The sequence below is a fragment of the Vombatus ursinus genome, unplaced genomic scaffold, assembly GCF_900497805.2.
Source record: "Vombatus ursinus unplaced genomic scaffold, bare-nosed wombat genome assembly UNPS02014822.1, whole genome shotgun sequence".
NCBI lineage: Eukaryota > Metazoa > Chordata > Mammalia > Diprotodontia > Vombatidae > Vombatus > Vombatus ursinus.
Window position 1 is genome coordinate 4,306,390 of NW_020954600.1, and position 14,309 is coordinate 4,320,698.

General features: G+C 45.3%; 2 protein-coding genes and 1 pseudogene across 2 annotated transcripts in view; all 3 read right to left on the reverse strand.

Moving 5' to 3' along the window:
• Nucleotides 1–598, reverse strand: part of EXT2 (exostosin glycosyltransferase 2) — a 195,882-nt gene extending 195,284 nt beyond the window's left edge. The window contains exon 1 of the mRNA XM_027837793.1: nucleotides 409–598. The gene's annotated coding sequence lies outside the window, so the exon portion shown is untranslated. The remainder of the gene's footprint in view (nucleotides 1–408) is intronic.
• A 2,494-nt stretch (nucleotides 599–3,092) lies between these two features.
• Nucleotides 3,093–14,309, reverse strand: part of ACCS (1-aminocyclopropane-1-carboxylate synthase homolog (inactive)) — a 25,906-nt gene continuing 14,689 nt past the window's right edge. The window contains 11 exon segments of the mRNA XM_027837894.1: nucleotides 3,093–3,440; nucleotides 3,442–3,500; nucleotides 4,792–4,945; nucleotides 5,518–5,660; nucleotides 5,888–6,029; nucleotides 6,141–6,186; nucleotides 6,996–7,085; nucleotides 7,454–7,554; nucleotides 8,270–8,347; nucleotides 9,499–9,596; nucleotides 14,149–14,215. Coding sequence (XP_027693695.1) covers nucleotides 3,132–3,440; nucleotides 3,442–3,500; nucleotides 4,792–4,945; nucleotides 5,518–5,660; nucleotides 5,888–6,029; nucleotides 6,141–6,186; nucleotides 6,996–7,085; nucleotides 7,454–7,554; nucleotides 8,270–8,347; nucleotides 9,499–9,596; nucleotides 14,149–14,215 — 1,287 coding nt within the window. The 3' untranslated portion in view covers nucleotides 3,093–3,131.
• On the reverse strand, nucleotides 10,594–12,003 carry LOC114024762 (annotated as a pseudogene).

A 14,309-nucleotide genomic window follows, 5' to 3' on the forward strand; every position in this document is an offset into this window, starting at 1 on the left:
CCATGACACTCCTCCATTCTCCTGGCAGGGCACATCACCCCCTACCCCTTCCCCCACTGTGGTGGGTCACACTATCATACCCACCCCCAATTCCAGGGGGAGAACATCACCCCTGACCTCCCTCCCCCATTGGGGGAGTCACACTGTCCCCCACCCCCCATTCCGGGGGGAACCACATCACCCCTGACCTCCCTCCCCCATTGGGGGAGTCACACTGTCCCCCACCCCCCATTCCAGGGGGAGCACATCACCCCTGACTTCCCTCTCCCCTAAAGGGGTCGCACTGCCCCCCATCCTCCAATTCCGGGTGAGCACATCACCCCTGACCTCCCTCCCCCCGGGGGTCACACTATCCCCCACCGCCCAATTTTGGGGGGCACGCCGCCTATGCCCCAGCCCCGGCCTCACCTGCGCCTCAGGCCCCGCGCGGCGCCCCCCGGGCTCCGTCACCGCCTCATGCCCACATCAGGGACGAGAGGCCGACGATGGGGGGCTTCGGGCCGGGGTCGCCTCCAGTTCCGGGCCGGGTGAGGAAGGGAGGTCGACAGCAATAGACACACTCGGAGGCCGGCCCAGCCCCCTGACACTGACAGGCTGCGCGCGGTGAACTGCGCATGCGGGAGCAAAGCCCGAGTGGCGCCGGTGGCCTGGGCGGGCGGCCTCCCTCTGGCGGCCCGGAGGTGCCAGCGCGGGCTCCGCCGGACGAAAAGCGAAGTCTGCCCGCTCCTAGAGGTCATGCAACCCACTGTACGAAGCAAACCCTGGAAAGAACGACCTGCGCAAGCGCGGAAACAAGCGGTGTCTGTCGCCTGAGCAAGCAAGCGCGTCAGTGACTTCTTTGGCCGGTCTTCTGTACACCCCAGGGATAGGGTTAGGGTTCTAGTTCGAACGGAGGGGTCATCACAGGACTGAAATCTGGGTACCTGGGACTCAGGAGCATTGGGTTCCAATCTGCTACTTACTCTCTTTGTGACCTCGGACAAGGCACCGTGCCCCTTCTGAAACTCAGTTTCCTCATCTGTAAAATGGGATCTTAAGGTTGCAGTCGAAAGATATCAGAGATCATCTAGTTCAGCTCCTTCGTTTTTCAGATGAGGGGATCAAGGCCAAGAAGCTAAGACTTGCCCAAGGGAATCAGGGCAATGCACCCCAAAAGATAGAGAAAGGGAGTTGGCAGAAGGTCAAATGGGAGAGGAAGGAAAGAAGAAAAAGGGCCCTTTTCTGCCTCCTCAACTTGGTTTTGGGAGGAGAGTGATTCTGGATATTTGAATGATAATACTTACAGTACTGCTATCGAAGGGGATTGGCAGTAACAGATGAGATCATCTTTACTAAAAGCCTTCATCTGAGACACTAGCTGTGTGACCACAGCTGAGACACAACCGTCAGCTTCATTTTCCCCATCTGTAAAATGTGGACATCCTGAAGTCCTATCAGGGGATGATGCAAAACAGGAAAGCCTTGAAGTTGGTAAAACCTGAGTTCACATCCCTCCTCTGACTCCTCCTGTGACCAGGGGCGAATCTTACACCCTCTCTGAGTGTTATAAAATGGAAATAATGCTACAGCTCAAATGAGCCAACATTTATAAAATGCTTTGCAAACCTGACCAGTTTTTGTGAAATACAGAAATAAGGCCTCTGACGCCCCTCAGATTCACAGAAACCCTGGCTTCCTTGAGGAAGCAAATCCAGCACAGCTTCTATATGGAGCCTTTCCTAATCCACACAACTATTAAAGTAACTACCTTGCATTTATTTCAAATGCAAAATCTCCACCCACTCAGGTTGGACCGCACCCTGAATGACAGCTTTGTCATTCTACTTACAATGTGGTTCCTCTAAGGCAACGTGGACTCCTGAAAGGCTGAGACAACCCTGAGCCTCGACTTCGGACTGCCAAGGGCAGAACAGGGATCTTGGAAGATATGCTTGGAGGACTTTGAGACAGTTGAGAAAGGCAAGCTTATGCTTTTCAATGACAGAGAGTATTCCTTTCTGGAGTCAAAAACATGTGAGAAACCCACCCAACAAGTCCCTTGTCTTTCAGTATCTAAAAACCCTGGAGAATGCTAAGAGAGAATTTGCCTAGGTAAGACCATTTTCTTTCCTTGGAAAGTGAAACCTCATCCCCATTCTTTTGATCTGTATAATTTCCCCAATTTCTGTTTACTGTTCATTTTGATAAAGAAACACATGATGGTCTTTTGAGTAACCAGTGTTTAATGGAAAGGAGCCAAGCTGGAGAGAATAAGATGAGTATTACTTTCCCCTTGAGTGCTATCAGAGAAAGTAGTGTTTATCTTAGACCCTACCAAAGTATTGTACCTTGAGACGGACAATTTTTGAAATATGGTGGATAGATATAATTCTAGCACAATACTCCTCCTAGAGATCAGTAAGGAAAGGATCAAGGTCCCACCACTGCCTTCCTCCTGCATCCCACAAAGGTGGAAATTACAGTTTTCTTTGGAGAGGGGTGGGCCAGATCCCAGATCAGATATCTATCCATGCCACACATGAGCCAAGCTATCTTTATATTTACATGACCCAATATGTGTATACTTATATTTTATTTTCAAAAATTTCAAAGGCTTTGTCTGCTGGAATAGACAGAGAGGAAATCTATCTTAGTGGATAGAAAGATGATCTCAAATTTTTTGATGGATAGGATGGCTGAGGGTGGGACAGAGAAGGAGGGATACAGGGGAGAATTTAGGTGATGTAAAAACAAAAGACATCAATAAAAAATGTATTTGAAAGCTGGTCTCAGAGCCAGGAACAGAGGGTCCAAGTGCAGATACTGGCTGTGAACCTGGACAAGTTCTTTGCCTCGAAGTGCTCTGGGTGACTCTTTAAGATTATGAGTTGCAGAGAAAGCTCTGGCCTGCAAAGGCAGAGGGAGTTCCTCACCCGGGCTTCCTATGCCAGTAAAATCAGTGGTCCGGTTCCAATCCCAATACTGGTATGTGTACAGCTTGTCTGCCCAATAGAATCTAAACGAGAGCAGGGCTTCTTTTGTTTTGTCTCCGTACCTAAGCACCTGGCATGGGGCCCAGCTCAGAGCAGGCAGCTTACTGACTGAACAACAGAGAAAACAAGAAGAGAAGGCCTTTATTTCACTTTGATGCTTCAAGAAGGGGTTGAGGACTCCCAGGGAAAGGAGCAGAGGCCGGCTTTGTCCGTTCTGCTTGGGCAGAAGGAGAAACAGAAGAGTATCATCCATGGCAGAGAGAGGCGCCCAGCAGTCCAAAGTGTGATCTCTCTCCTGGGGCCAGGCCATCCCAGGCTTCCCTCTGGCCTGTTAGGCTTGCTCTTCTGTGGCCAGTCAGACAGGTGAGAGAGTCTTGTTTCCAGCCCGCACTCAGCACCCAGCTCCGTGGGCTCTGAGTCAGAGGCCACCTCACCTTGATTGACTGCTCTTCTCCAGGGACTGGCAGGGGGAAAGGGTCTTGGCCCCCTGGGGCTCCTTCTCAAGCACCTCTTGGATCCGCTGCATGCCTGAGGATGGAAAGGAAGGATCAATCAGCATGGAGGTGCCAGTGGGCATTGGGCAGGAGGGGTAAGAAAACTTGAGGGGCCTGGTTTTCTAAAAGGAGCTAGAGCAGTCACAGGGAAAGTCCTCCTGATGGAGTCCTCTTCCCATTAGGCTCAGCTTTGGGGCCGCCTTCTCCATGAAGCCTTCACAGTTACCCTCTGCTAAGAGCGCTCTCCCCATTCTCAAGCTTCTCTACACTATTTGTTTCTGGATCTCCTCTTGGCCCCATCACATGAGCTTGTATTTTAGCTATTTATGCCCCAGTCTGATAGAATGTACACTCTCTGAGAACTCCCACCTGCCATGTACACAGCAGGAACTTAACAAATTTGGATTGATTGACTGAGCCCCTTAGCAGGCAAGAAGCTCCTTAAGGGCAGGACCTGCCTCATTCTTGTTTTGTATCAGCAGCTCCTGTCACAGTGCCTGGCATACAACAGGAGCCTAATAAATGCTTGTTTAATGAACTTTGTCTTTATATTCCCAGTTCTGTGAAAAGGGGCTTGCACACAGAAAAGTATGTGGGAAGGGTTAGTCAAACTGAGTCAAAGGGGAAAATTGAATCATTGAATGAATAGATTAATGGATGGGTGGATGGATGAAAGAATTATTAGGCAATTACTTTATGCTAAGCACTAGAAATACAAATAAAAGGGAAGAGAGACAGGAAGGAAAGGAGGAAGGGAGAAAGGTAGAAGAAATGAAGGAAAAGGACAGAAGAATGGAAAAGAAGGAAAAAAGGAAGGAAGGAAAAAAGGACAGAAGGAATAACAATAAGGAAGGAAAGAAGAGGAAGGAAGAGGAAGAAAAAGAGAAAGGAAGGAAGGAAGGAAGGAAGGAAGGAAAAGAAAGAAAGAAAGAAAGAAAGAAAAAGGAAGAATGAAGGAAGGAAAGAAAGAAAGGAAGAAGGAAAGAGAGAAGGAAAGAAGGAAGGAAACATTTATTAAGTGCTCACTATGTGCCACAAGTAAAAATAGGAAAGTAACATCCCCTGCTGTCAAGTCCCTCACACTCTAACTGGGGGAAATAACAAATAGAGGCGGATTCAGCTTCGGGGTGGATGAAAAGGCTGGGAAGTCCTAAGGGAGGAGCCATAGAGCAAATGGCAAGACCCAGAAGATCAAAAGGAAGAGAGAGGAAGAAAAGAGATGGCCTGGGAGGTGGAGACAATTTTAGGGATCCAGAGCTCAGCAGGCTGGTGGAAAGAAGAGCAGACAGGGCTTAAGGCCCAGGAAAAGGGTGAATCTCTCTCACCCAGCCGCAGCCTGTGGATCTTGTCCGAGAAGACGAGGCGGAACCAGCCAGGTTCCTTGCACTCAAAGGCCTTTCCACAGGACAGGAGTACCTTGTGATGTAGGAAACGGCGCCACAAGGAGAACTCCTCCTCAAAGGTGTCCGAGCACAGGTACTAGGAGCAAGTTAGGAGATTTACAGAGAGAAGCTCTCAGGCAGCTTCTCCCACAAACCCTATGGTCTCCCGACCTCGAATCTCTCCCCTCTGAAAACCATCCTCCACACAGCTGCCAAGCTGACTTCGGGCTATGTCCTTCTCAGTTCTACATCCAGTACTCTCTTGCTCAAGAAGATTTAGTGGCTCCCTATTGCCCCTAGGATAACACTCCTCTTTTTGACATTTACAATCCTTCACAATCTGGATCCAGATGACTTTTCCAAGCACCCTGTTCATTACAAGAAACTTCCTGATCTCCCCCTACAGTAGTTGCTAGTTTTCTCCCCTATCCAAAATTATTTTCTAATTATTTTCTATATTTCTTGCATTTATTTATGTATTTGAATTTTGAATCTTCCTCCCCTCCCCAACTATAGAATATAAGCTCCCTGAAGGCAAGGTCTATTTCATTATCGTCTCTAGGTCCCCAGCACCTAGGTCAGTGCCAGGCACATAAATGCTTGTTCAACCAATGAACAAATCATTCTTTTATCTATCCAGAATTGACCCCAACCCACAACTGTCCTTACCTTTCTCAAGTCTATCCAGACAAAGAAACCAGCTTTGGTCCTGAGGAAGGGGATGTTGAGGGTCTCCAGCTCCTCTGTGATGTAGGCATAGGCAGCCCTGAGCCGGGCATGGTTTTCAGATAGGTATACCTGGTTGATCCAGTCTGCTCAGGTGGAAGGGAACCCCAAAGAGAAATTGAACCACCCCACCAATTCTCCTATGAAAGCATCACCCCATCGATTTTAACAGTAGAAACTTCTCCCTACCAACTTCCAAGGCCCATCACAGTGGGGAAGATAGGTAAATCCTACTGTCTACAGTTTTCCACACCACTCCCTCTTTTTTGAGTATAAGACCCCCAGCTTCAGGTAGAAAGCTCAGCTGTGTCACCTCGATCCCGAAGCAGCTGTGCCACCTGGTACTGGACAGTGCCACAGATGCCGTGCAGACAACCGAGGGAGGCCACAGCATTGGCTACATCCTGGTTTTCTGTGTAGAGGGTGCCAAAGCGAAAGCCTGAGATCCCAAAGTCCTGTAGAAAAGACACTCTGAATGGTGGCCAACTCTTCCCCAACTCCCAGAGGAAAATTCATTCTTTTCTTCACTTCAATACTCCTGAGTCTGGTCTGATAGAGGGGCTCACCTTGCTGGTCCCCCATATCACATGGGTCCTCTGGGGATCAGGAAGCCTGTAGTAAGGATATGCACAAAGGAATAGAAGATACAATATAATCCAGTAGAAAAAGCACATGACCCTCAGTACTCAATGAATGAATGAATGAATTTGGGGTCTAGCTCTGACTGCCATTGACTTCCCATAGAGCTCTGAATAAATCGTTTAATTTCTTCTTGTCAGTTTTCCTTATTTATGCTGCCCAGTGCCGTGGCTTTTCAGAAACAGGAGACCCCAGGTCAAACCCATAGCTCCAATGTTTGCCAGCTGTATGACCAAAGGTAAAGCAGTACATCTCTCTGAGCCACAGCTTCCTTATCTGAGAAATAAGAATTTTAATTTCCCAACATTATGTCACAGAGTCATTTCAAAGAACCAATGAATTAAGGATGACAGCTGGCATGATACAGAACATCAGGATTTACAGAGTGTATATGCTCATGAGAGCGATGAAGAAACAAATGAAGAAACTGAGGCTGAGAGAAGTTATTACATGACTTGTCCAAGGTCACAGAGGTAGCAAGCCTCAGAGGTGGAATTTGAACCCAGGTCCTCCGACTCCAGGCACAGCCTTCTTTCCACAACACCATGCTACCTCTCAGAATGAAGGCAGTCAGAACTCAGGACCCCTGTTGGTTTTCACTGGAAGCCATCACTCAGGAGAAGGAAGTCTCAGAGTGCAGGCTGTGCAGGACACATGAAGCTGGGCCGTATGCAGAGGTTCTCAGATGATAGAGTACTCACTCCCACATTGGGCCATACCCCAGGGTGACATGCTCTAACCGGGGAATGTGGGGAATGTGGGGAATGTGCCCCAGCCCTCACCTGTCCATGCCCAGGACACTTTGGAACACGGCAGACTCGTCAAAAACTGACAACATGTACACCTCATCCATTATCACATGAAGCTCGTGCCTGGGTCGGAGGAAAGGAGAGACAGTAAAAGGCCCCTGGGGCTCTACCATAGGCCTGGTGACAGAGGGTGACATCTATGTCACCAGGAGCAGCATGGTCTATCCCAACATCCACAAAATAATATCTCAATGAGTGGCCACTGCTCTCTTTCCAACCTTGGCTGGGGTGGGGTTGACTGCCCTCTGCCCTACTCTGCCCCAAATCCCTCATCTCCAACCTACAACCAGTAGATGGAATCCATATTTCAGAAGGAAAGGGGCTCTATCCTTTCCCACCAACACATATACAAATGGCCAACACTGGAGGGAAGGCTTCCTATTTTCAGCCAAGTATAAGTGGGGGCAGGGCAGGGAGGGGTGAGACCACACCTCTTTGCAAACTCCAGGTACTCCTGCAGCCGTTCCTGAGAGTAGATGTCACCCAGAGGGTTTTGGGGGTTGATGAGAATGAGGCCTTTGACATTAATTCCCTGAAACAACATGAGTAGTGTGGATAGAGGGGATGGATCAGGAAGCACCTAACTTACCTCCATCCACCACCACCACCACCCATAACAAGAATCATGACCCGAGACAGTGTGGCTGAATTATGTAAACTGTTAGAGCTGGAAAGACCTTCAGAAATCAGAGATGGCTGGGGGTGCAGTAGATAGTAATGGCCTTGAATATAGAAGACCTCTTTTCAGATCCTGCCTCAGAAACTCCCTCAGATGTGTAGTCCTCCTCAATCAGCTGACAAGGGTGACATCTATACCCTCATTGGCTGACAAGACCCCAAACACTAAGTCCTTCCCTCCTCCCTCCCTCCCCATGTTTCCTTATTTGCATAATAAAGATAATATTGCCCTTTCTATCAGGATTATCATGAGAATCAAATGAGGTAACATAAGTAATGTGCTTTGCAAATCATAAAATGCCTGTAAATGCTAGAGATATTTTCCTCTCTGAAGACAGAATACCTTCATTATATAGATAAGGAAATTGAGATTTGGGGCAGGGAAGTGACTTGTCCATAGCAATCTGTAGGAGAAGATAAATCCTTATGTGGTCATTTCCTACTCAGAAGAGCTACCTACTTCTTGCCATGCCCCCACATCCCAAGGGATCCCACAGACTTCAAAGCCTGGGAAGGCATCAGCCTTGACAACTGGGGTTATCACTAGTTTGGGGCTGACATCCACATACCTCAGACTTGGCTCCCAGAAGGGCTATCTCCAGCTTCTTGACCGTGAGTTGGAAGGGGCGGCAGTCCATCCCAGTGACCTAGAAGGACCTTTCAAATCACTTGTGCTAAATCTCATTGGCTGACAAGACCCCGAATACTAAGTCCTTCCCTCCTCCCTCCCTCCCCTTATTTCTATGGCTCCCTATCACCTCTAGGATTGCAAATAATGTTCTCTCTTTGGCAATTAAAACCCTTCATAACCTGGCCCCAATCTATCTTTCCAGACTTATTGCACATTATTCTCCTTCACATTCCCTACAGTCCAGGCAAGCTGGCTTTCTTATTTCTCCCTCATACACAGCCTCCGTTTCTGGTCTCCTTGCCTTTGCATTAGTTATTCCCCTGGAATGCACTCTTTCCTTACCCCTACCTCTTAGAATCCCCAGTCTCTTTCAAGACTCAGCCCAGGTGCCATCTTCTGCATGAGGCCTTTCCCAATTGCCACAGCTGCCAGTGGCGGCCTCTGAAAAATCCTTTATATACATATTTTACATATACTTTATAAATACTTACAACATTTAACCTCTGTCTGCCTCAATTTCTTCATGGGGATCATAATAGCACCTACCTCCCAGGTAGGATGGGATCCAATGAGAATCAAATGAGATGTTATTTGTAAAGTGCTTAATCTGATGCCTGGCACATAGTTAGCACTATAAAAATGCTAGCTATCATTTTTTAAATAGTATTATATTATGTCCATGTTGTCACCTGATAGACAATAAGCCCCTTGGAGGCAATGTTTCCCTTTTGTCTTTATAGCCCCAGTGTCTAGCACAAAGCCTGGCAAATACGAGGTGCTTAGTAAATTCTTATTGATTGATTGGAGGAACTACCCTTCACATACATGTCTGTGCGTGGTGAATCTTCATACAAGTGTGTGTCTTGCCCTCCCCACCTTGCCATTAGACTGTAAGCTCCCTGAGGACAAGACCTTGGCATTCCATTTATTCTCCAGAGGATAGAGCTTGAGGGACACTGAGAATCCTAACCAATCACCTGGGATTAGCCCTGAGCTATCCTGGAGATGATAAGTGACTTCACTTCCCTTTCATCTCTAATCCTGGGTACTTCAAGTGAATTGTCTTCTCCACCTTAGTGCAGATTTCAAAATTCAGAAAATATCCTTTTCTCCTTGTGGTCCAACCACAAAGTTCAGTTCCCATCTGGGAGTCCTGGCATCTCTTACCCTGCTATCCAGGTGGGCATAGACCAGTCGAACATTCCCATAGAGATATACGTGTTGAGTGATGGCCCCATAATAAGGGCTGGGGATCAGAAAAGCCTCTGAAAGCAAAGAGCAGAAGAGGCTGTCATTCTAATGAGATTCCCTGCAACCATCCCAGTCAGCTTTCATTACCACATCCCCACCCTCCACCTCCTGGCCCATCCCAACCATCTCGTCTTTCAGGAATATTTAGTAAGAGTTTTTTGTTTTTTGGTTTTTGGTTTTGTTTTGTTTTGTTTTGCTTTGCTTTTTGCAGGGGCAACTAGGTAATGCAGTGGATAGAGCTCTGGCCTTGAAGTCAGAAGGACATGAGTTCAAATCCCGTCTGAGAGACATGACACTAGCTGTGTGACCCTAAGCAAGTCACTTAACAACTGCCTCACTTAAAAAAAAAAAAGAGAGAGTTTTCCTCCCAACACTCTAGTCCCAAAGCTGAGACTCTGGAGGTCCTTGAAAGTGGTGTGGCACAGTGGAGTCAGAGATTCTGGGTTCAAATCCCAGCTTGTATTACAAGCCTTGGCAACAGACTGGATATCAGGGTTGAGAAAGAGTGAAGTGTTGAGATTTTACATCTGAACATGAGGAGTTTTGCTTGACTATTCATATTTGTTAAAGGATTTCACTTTTCTTTTTTCAACTGGAAGAGGAGGTGGGGAGGAAGAGAAAATTTTTGTTAATACAAAAATATTAATACATTTAAAAAATATTAATATGTTTAAAATATGTTTCATTTTGAAAAATGAAATGATGAGGTTAGATTTAATCACCTCTAAAGTCCCTTCCAGCTCTAAACCAATGATTCTATAAAGGTAATCCTGACCCAGGGGAATTTGAGCAGAACTAGAGAAATGTTGGCATTGACCCTTTTTTTTTCCTTCTGAAAGAGAATGTTTTATTGTGGAATACAGTATAACACAGTGAACAAAAGACTAGCACAGTTCCATGGGTACCTCACACATCATATCTGAATAATATATAAAAATTGATTAACAATTAATTAAATAATTTATGATTATATATCATAATCATATAATATATAAATTTAGTAATACATATTTAAATCTCATTTAGAGATAGTCCCTCTGGGGTGTCTTCTTATTTCTTCTAAAGTACATTTCTTTAGATTTTTTTGAAGTCTTCACTTGTTACTTTCATTCTACATTCTCTTAGGGCCATCAGACCGGCTTCTATACAAACTGCCTTGATATCTGCTCCAGACAATTCATCTTTAGCCACGATCAAATCATCTAAAGTTACATCATCTGCCAAAGCCATACCGCTTGTATGAATCTGAAAGATGCACTTCTTGGTCTTTCCATCTGGCAGAGGGAACTGGATCTTCTGGTCAGGATATCCTGGTCTGTTTAGTGCTTGATCCAAAGCTTCTATTCAGTCTGTGGCCATGATCACTTTCATGTCTCCCCTAGAGTCAAACCTATCCAACTACTTCGACAATTCCAGCACTGTTCACTGAATTTCTTTCTCCGTCTAAATTTGAATCATCCCTTTTGGTCCCAAAGGCATGGATTTTATCGAGGAAAACTATTGGAGCATGTTCCTCAACTAATGCAGAACAATTCTCAAATGAGTTTGGTTCCATCTCCTACATACTTCTGCATTAGCTCAGAATCAACAACTCGAAGGAAGGCTACTATAGTTTTGACTCACAAGGTTTTACCTGGGCCAAACAGGCCATACAGAATGACACCTTAAGAGGTTTAATACCCATCTGCTCCTAATACTCAGAATGAGTGAGGAGAAGCTCCAAAGATTCCTTAATTTCTCAAACCCAGTTATCCAATCCATTAGCATATGCTTCCTGTGGAGCCATCTCTACTTTCGTCATCATAACAAGGGGATTTGTGTCATCCGTCAGAACTCCTATCACAGCATGAATCTTATGGTTAAGGACAGACTATCCCGGTTCTAGGAGATCCTTGTCTACAAATGACAGAAAGCTGATCTAATGCTCTGATCCCACAAAGGTTGACACAATGGTGAGATTATCATCAAAGATCTCCTCTAAGATCCCTACAGACACTGGGGTCCCCCTCAGACTATCAACCTTTGATCGTTCCTTCTCTTGCTTTTCTTCCAATGGTTTCATTTTTCTTGACTTCTGATGAATTCTTCTTCCATGAGAGGATAATTTTCAGTTTTCTCTAATTTCAATCATTTTAGCCTGAATTGGGTGTGAGATGTTTGTTACCAAATAGCAATTTACTGGCAGTATCTGGTCCTTTTGTTTTCTTCTTCTTTTTTCCCACCCTAGTGGGAACTGGAGTGTCATATTTCTTTTCTTGTTCTTGTGATCCTTCTTGCCATTCATTCCCCAGGACCACATCTACCATTTTGACTTTGAACCATCATGCTCCCAGCTCCCCTATGGTCTCCTCTGACATCAGAAATCCATTGAGCGGAGAACGCTATCCACATCCAGAGAAAGAACTATGGAGTCTGAATGCAAATCAAAGCATACTATTTTCATATTGTTTTTTGTTTTTTCTTTCTTGTGGTTTTTCCCTTTTGTTCTGATTCTTCTTTCACAACATGACTACGTGGAAATATGTTTAACATGATTGTACAAGTATAACCTATATCAGATTGCTGCTGTCTTGAGGAAGAGGAAGGGAAAAAAATTTGGAACTCAAAATCTTACAAAAACAAATGTTGAAAACTATCTTTACATGTAATTGGGAAAAATAAAATATTATTAAGTGAAGAAGAAGAAAAAAAATCCATCGATACTTTTCAACATACAACAATAACATTTCACTGTGAAAAGCAGTGATAAGATTATAGGATCATAAATGGGGAGCTAGAAAGGACCTCAGTCAACTAGTTGGAACTCATCTTTTTACTGGTGAGGAAACAGGCCCAGAGAGATGTCTTGTCCAAGGTCAGGCAGGTAGTAAGTGGCAGATCCAGGATTTGTACCCAGGACTCCTGACTCTAAAAACAAATACTCTCTTCAATGCCTCACTATAATGTCCCTCCACAGATCAGAGGAAGCTTTCGTGGTTTACTGTTCTTGCTTTATTGATTAGTCATGTCTGACTCTTCATGACCCCAGTTGAGGTTTTCTTAGCAGAGATGCTAGAGTGATTTGCCATTTCCTTCCCCAGTTCATTTTACAGGAGGGGAAACTGAGGCAAACAGGGTTAAGTGACTTACCCAAGGTCGCATAGCTAGTAAGTGTCTGAGGCTGGATTTAAACTCAAGTCCTCCTGACACCAGGGCCAGCACTCTGACCACTGTACCACCTAGCTGTCCCTCTTACATGGTTACTCTGTTGGAAAGGAGATAAAGCCCAGAATGGGAATGCAGAGGATGGTATAAGTACTAAGTTCTACAGGACCTTTAGCTTCATCCTAAGCCAATCAATCAATAAAACTTGGTATCCTACCTGACTGACATCCGTAACAGGGGGCTCCTGCCAAAACCCCCTCTAAGAGGATCATTGGGCTACATTCACAGCAAGCAGCCTCCCCCCACCCCCAATTCCTGCTCCCCACTTTGCCCCTAGCAAATTCACTGTCAGGACTACTGATCACAATCATCAGACTTCTAGGAAAGCCAAAAGAGAAAGACTAGGGACCCCTGCCCTAAATCACTACATTTCTAGGAATTCAATTTCTCCCACTGAAAGGATAATCCCTGCCCATTGCTAACCAATAGCATTAACAGATATGTAGATGCATGCACATACATGCATACACATATACACATACATGTGTATATATACATGTACACATATATACATGTGTGTGCATACATATAGGTATGCACATGTGTGTGTACGCACACAGGAGATTGCTTTCCTCGCAATAACCCTGGGAGGTAGGCAATGGAAACATTACCATGCCCATTTTACAGATGAGGAAACTAAGGTTTAGGGAGAGGAAATCAATTGCACAACATTATAGAGATAGTTAAGTATCAAAACCAGGATTTAAAACCAGGTGTTTCTGATTTCAATGCCATTTCCCTTTGCATCTCATGATACCAATATGATACCATGAAAAAAAGACTGAATTTGGAGTCAAAAGACTTAGGTTCAGATCCCAACTCTTTTACCAACTACCTGTGTGAACTTGAGCAAGTCACTGTGAGCTTCAGTTTCCTTCTCTAAAAATCAAGGAGGTTCAACTAAATAAGGGGTTCTTAACCTTTATTGTATCCCAAATCCTTCTGAGAGTGTGGTGAAGCCTATTCAGAACCCTTCTTGGAATACTGCCACATTCATAATTGAAAGAAACGCTAAATTTCAGTTAGAAGTAAGTGAAAATAAAGACGTAATTTTTTTTCCTATCCAAGTCATGGGCCCTCTAAAATCTGTCCACAGACCCCTTGGTTGGGAAGTGGGAGGTATCTATACATACTAGATTAAGGATTCCTGGATTAGATACTCACTAAATTCCCTTCCAGATCTAACTCTGTGATCTAATGGCCCAATATTCAGAGAAGATATCAGAAAAAAGGAAAAGTAATGCTCCCATACTTGATGTGAAGATGACTCCTTTAAGTCTGGTGCCTGAGGCACTGTTGCTTACTCTTGGTCACATCACAACCCACATCTCAGCACCCCATGGCTCAGGAAAGCTCACTTACCCCCTGGATCACACAGGACTGTGGCCAAGGCAGAGAAGAGGGAGGCACAGCCATTCACCACGACCACCTGAGGAGACACAGAAAGGAAGGAAGGAAGAAAGAAAGGAAAAAAGGAAGAAAGGAAGGAAGAAAGGAAAAAAGGAAGAAAGGAAGGAAGGAAG